The following is a 5,791-nucleotide window of genomic DNA, read 5'->3' on the forward strand; positions in this document are numbered from 1 at the left end:
TCTTGCAAAATTTATAATTCCTAGAATATAAGAAAATATGTTCTTCTGGGGATTAAAAACAAAACAAATATTGTAATTATTTTGCGATTATTTGTTATGCATGTTTTAAAGGCTACATTATATTTGTTTAAAAAAACAAAATTTAAGCCACCTCGTGCCCCTTTTATGTGACTGGATTGTGTATCATCACAAAAGGTGTAAAAAAAAAACTGACCTGCTAACTACTAAACTAAACTCAGTGGCACGACAGCCCGAGGAAGGCCAAAGAATACTGTGCCAACGCATTCTTTTTTTTACCTTGGGGGCAGGCAAGGCCCGACTTAGCCTATTTGGGGCCCGGAGCAAAAATTTCTTTTGGGCCCCCCTCTGCTTCATTACTTCAGTAATGAAGAATTGAATTTTATGGAAGTATTTAAATTTTTCACCTCATTATGCATCAGACGAATTATCGTTCTGTCCATTTTATTGATTTTCTGACAATCCATCATGCCGAAAGCATTTTTCTGATTGTTACATTTGTCATCTAACTGCGAAAAACTCATATCCTTGCTGACATTAGGGAGCAATTCGGCTAAATTTTCGCAATTGCGATGGCTCACTTAAGCCAATCAAAAGTCTGTATTTTTGTAAACACATCACATTTTGCTTTAGGTAAAAATACAGGCTTTCAATTGGTCAAATTTGTCCATCATAATTGCGAAAATCTAACTAAATTCCGTATAAGGATTTACGAAATATAAATTTGTTGTGTTCATACGATAGATTAATGAAGAAGCTAACATAACACTGACGGATTTTGCACTGTACTGATATTTTGTTGAAAAAAAGTTCAGTAAAGAAGGAAATGTAAAATAAATTTTCTATTCGATTTGAAGACTCCCTCTGTGGGGGCTCCACATGTCCGTGCGTTTGTCAGGCTCTGGGAGAAGGGATGCAGGAGCAGTTATTCAGGTTGAGTGGTCAGCCGTACGTAGAACCAAAGAATATAAAAAGGAGAAGAAGTAACTACACTACATTAGCAACTGCATTATAGTAGTAACTCTTCGAATGCGTAACTAAAGCGGAGAATTGCACGTTGCGGTGTGCTATCCCAGAAAATTAACTTATAGCGTGAGCAACATACTCAGATTTAGCACAGCATCATATGTACTAAGATTTAGCGCATAAGAAACAAAGTGACATTCATGAGGTATGTCACATGTGTACCAGTTGTTGGACAACTCTACTTGTATAGTAGGGTAAGCTGCCTTCCGCCATTTTGTTCTTTCTCTCTACGTCAAAATGTGTTAGCGGAATTATGATATTAATGCTGAATTATGAATGATATTAATGCTTCTCAAAGAAATATCTTAATTAATAGTACAGTGTTGTTCATGAATAGTGTAAAAATAAATAGTACAGTGCTGTTCATGAATAGTGTAAAAATTAATAGTACAGTGCTGTTCATGAATAGTGTGAAAATTAACAGTACAGTGCTGTTCATGTATAGTGTAAAAATGCAGAGCAAACCATCAATAAATAAAAAGAGAAAACTTTTCTTTCTTCCCCAACCCTTAACCAACCGCAGTAGTGTTTAGCAGGAGACGATGATAAAAACCAGTTTCAGGAACCTCTGTAGCTGCGTCCTGAAATGTTGTTTTTGTCCTTTATACACAGAATATGCACCAAATCTTAGGGGTCTGATTTACATCATGTCTATGGACGCTAGTCTTCCTCCTCTATGTCTGATCTTATGCAGAGCTCCCTATGTTAAGCCCTCAAGTATACTTAAGACTCATTTCATCCACCCACTGAAAAGATGAAAGGCTAAGTCAACCTTTATCGGCAGAAGATAGAACCTTAAACGTCAACTACCCAATGTTATAGATACATGTAAATTTGCATGTTTCTCTATTGTATGTATTTGTATGACTCTCTATCGAAACTTTCTTCCGGCGGAAAATTTTTTATCAGAGCATTAAATACCATTAAAAATATTCTTCTTATAACAGAGTGGTTATTTTTCCATAATTTTAAAGACGATTGTAATTGTTTTTACAATCAAATTGCTCTGACACTTGCCTCTTTTTAGAACCAATCCCAATATCCTTTCCAGTGGAAATTTTATATGAAATATCTGATGATCCCATTTCAACACCACTTTATAATATGCATAAGTTTATTTTTAATTAAGAGACATAATAAATCTATATTGAACTTAGCACAACAATTAAACATTTACTTTAATAACTGTAAAAGTTTCTAACCTTCATATAATGATATTTTCTTTACAGTGAATTTTTCTTCTAAAACCAATCAATTTCATTATAGAAAGGCGTCAACATGTTTTCATAAATAATCTTCCATCCTCGGATTTAGGCAAAACTCAAGAATTAAGCTCGAAATAAAAACTGCAATAAACATTTAAAGTGTTTCTTCAGAGCAATTTATTGCTTAAAATTTCCAGACTAAATCATAATAAGTTTTCTGGAGGAAAGGAAAATATATCTAATAAAGGGTGTTTTCTTCCTATCATAATTCTTTTCCAACGTTAACTATTACTTACGCATCTTAACCCTTTTTTGTTGTTTTAGTTTATTCTTTCCTTTTCGCGGTGTACGCAAATGTATTCGTGAAACTGTGTCATAAATATGTATTTCCTTAACGTATTCGGGTAAACAGAATACAATATGTTTCACTGTCATAAATTTAAAGAATTTGCAATTTAAAATTATTCCGACGAAAAAAACCTAACTCTTTTTTTTTTAAAAAAAATACATTCAAAACGTGTATTCCACGTGATGAAGTAAACTAAACAAAATGTTTCGTCAGAATGATAGTGTAAATACATTTATGAAAATAAAAATACTTTTAAAAGTTTACTTTTAAAAAAATTTTTAAAACAAAATAAACTGTTTGATAAATTGCTGATAACCGAACTTTAAACAGAGTAACATTAAATGTTACTCTGTTTAAATTTTAAAGATGCGTTTCAAATGTGATAATAAAACTGTACATAAAAATTGCTTTTTACTGTGGTATGTGATATGAATAAGTTTTCAAATATACCGGGGGTAATTAATTTTCCTAAAATAAAACCAGTTTATTAAAATATTTTTTAAAAAATTTCGAGGTATAACATAGAAGAGAAAAAATATTTTAAAGAAATTTTTACTACTATTTTTATACGATTACGCGTTTACTAGGTGAATCCTATTATGAATATGAATGCATATGATCAATTCTTATCTTTCAAATTTAGCTTCTTCTTATTCTTAAAGTAAATAAATAAAATCATTTTATTTTAAAATTGTTACCAAGTTAATAATGCATCCTTTAGATTTAGTTTTCGGTGCTTATCAGTTCAAGAAGTCGTAAAAACCTATTTACCATACCTATATCAGTAAATTGAGTTATTACCAAAGCTATTATCTATTACCAAAATACTAGTAGTAACTATAACCACAATCATGTAAGCATTACTGGCGTATCATCACTATCAAATTTGGCACGACAGCCCAGGTTGGGACATGCCCTTCTACTGAATATTCCTCCAGAACAACCCATTTTTGGATGTGTTGAATTGCCACTCCTTTATTTTAATCACTTTAAAATTTTATTCCACAAAATGGAGCTGGATCTTTTTCTGCCCTTCTGGCAATATGGCAGCCCAGATGATTATTTTAATTTCAACACTCTTGATAACGAGCTCTTTAAAAATCTTATAAAATTCCGAGTTAAAACGTCTTCGCCAAGGACTGCCAAGAATGTTTCTGAGAACGATTCTTTGAAAAACTGCTATTCTGTGCACTCTATATTTTGTTCAACTCTGACTCCAAAGCCGCACTCCAAGCTATTGCTTCCTCCAAAGCCCCCGCATCTGCCGACATTCTACATTGTCGTCAAGCCCTTCACAGGCTTGACCAACACAACAAAAATGTCGCCATGCAATGGGTACCAGCGCATTGTGGACTTCAAGGTAACGAAACTGCAGATTTCTTGGCCAAAAAAGCCGCCAAGATTCGACAAATATCTCTTAAGCCAGTTCCTTTCCACACCGCGAAAAGGCTAATAAAAATCTCTCTGCGAACAACATTTGAAGCAAAACTCAAAGAAGCAAATAAAAATAAGGACTGGTTGGAAGGAATTAAAGATATTCCGTCATGGCCAAGAGAAAAATCTGTGGCCCTTTTTCGCCTCGCCACTGGCCATGACTGTTTATCAAAACACCTGTATAAAATTAAAATCTTTTCAAGCCCCCTTTGTCCATTATGTAACCAACAAGAAGAAATGGACGCTAACCATCTAAGACATTGCCCTGCACTTCCTCCTGGGCCCTTGTGGGAACGATATTGGCGGGCGAGATGCATTATTACAGACCTATAGACTCTTTATTTTTGTAGCTCTTGTTTCCGTTTTTTGTTCTTTCTTTATATTGTTCTTGGCTACAAATTTGTCTTTCATGTCTGCCATTGGAAATAAAAAAAAAATATTTTGTTCAAATCCAGGTTTCTTAACCATACATTAGGACTGCTGTATAAAGAGTTTTATATGTAAGAAACTTTGTTTTTCTGCAGAGAAAGTAAGATTTTAATAAAGTTCAAAAAAAGTTGTGTTGGCTAATGTGATACCATTTTGGATTTCAGAGGTAATGATATTTTTTTTTTATGATAATTAAAGATTCGAATTTACTGAAACCAGGTACTGTTTCAAACTCATAATGGTCACTTGGCGTATAATAGTTTAGAGATTATTTTTATGGTCCTCGTAACGGATGAGTAACAACCAAACTTTTAAAATCACACCTTATTGTAAGATTTAACCCAAAATTTTAGAATAATATGCAAAATTAAGATAATCTGAAAGAAAAAAAAGATTCGTCCATTTTTTGAACTTTTTTTTTCAAAATGTGCCCCATACTGAAAATTCTAATAAATATTATTCTTCGGCATTATTTTTCTTAAAATTAATATCAACCTATAAATTATATTATTGAATATTTTGCAAATTTTTCCAGTTTAGGTAGATTCGTTAAAATAAATATGCTAAAAATATGAAGATTATTTTTCGAACAGTATTTCTGGTGGCCAAAAAAAACCAAGAGCCTTTATTTTAAATTTCTGAAAATTCTTTCAAATTCAAATACTTTAAGCGATTCAACCACAATGTGAGATACTATTTTCTCTTACTTTCCGGAATTAACTCTCAGAGGCACAATCACTCACATTGACATTCTGCGTAATCCCTGAAGTGCGATTCATTTTCAGATGTAATATCATAAAGTACATAACCCTGGAAAGTATGTTATTCCTTCCTTGGAGAAATCTTATCCTTTGAAAATAATTCCGTATGTCCCTTAAAACATGAAAGGAATTTATTCTCTGCGGAAAAAATAATCCTCAGAAGACTGTACTCGAAGTCATTCAAATATATCTATTTATGCTTACATATGTCAAGATTTTTTAAGGTTTTGCTGATAATTAGACGGGCTAATAATTAGATAATGTAGATTATTACTTATGGAACTTATAAAATCAATTTTATGAATTTAATTTCGTGAAACATTAAAATTCACATGCAAATAATTAGCCAATGCGTGTAATTACTATAATATTCTATAAAATGAAGAAACACTGGTAATATACGTGAAAAACTTTATGTATTGGCTTCGGAAGATTGCTCCAATTTTAAATATATACGAAAATATTTTGCCGGCAGTCGGTTATGATCTTATTTTTTAAGTACATGCAGATTTATTGTATTCTCTAAAATTCTCAATAACAAATTCTACGCCTTTTTTCCTTACACCAGC

At 32.3% G+C, this 5,791-nt stretch overlaps 1 protein-coding gene across 1 annotated transcript; it reads left to right on the forward strand.

Annotated features, from left to right (window-relative positions):
* The first annotated feature begins 1,691 nt into the window (after positions 1-1,691).
* Positions 1,692-4,365, forward strand: LOC139425201 (uncharacterized). The gene is made up of 2 exons (XM_071179084.1): positions 1,692-1,761; positions 3,821-4,365. The coding sequence occupies exons 1-2, from the start codon at positions 1,692-1,694 to the stop codon at positions 4,363-4,365; spliced, it is 615 nt and encodes a 204-aa protein (XP_071035185.1).
* Positions 4,366-5,791: the final 1,426 nt, after the last annotated feature.

The sequence above is a fragment of the Parasteatoda tepidariorum genome, chromosome 3, assembly GCF_043381705.1.
Source record: "Parasteatoda tepidariorum isolate YZ-2023 chromosome 3, CAS_Ptep_4.0, whole genome shotgun sequence".
NCBI lineage: Eukaryota > Metazoa > Arthropoda > Arachnida > Araneae > Theridiidae > Parasteatoda > Parasteatoda tepidariorum.

Bases quoted from the DNA above. Each gene is read 5' to 3' on its own strand.
- LOC139425201 (XM_071179084.1), top strand. From the start codon at position 1,692: ATGTCTATGGACGCTAGTCTTCCTCCTCTATGTCTGATCTTATGCAGA. The intron at 1,762-3,820 runs GTATACTTAAGA...CTGACTCCAAAG, and splicing joins TCCCTATGTTAAGCCCTCAA to CCGCACTCCAAGCTATTGCT.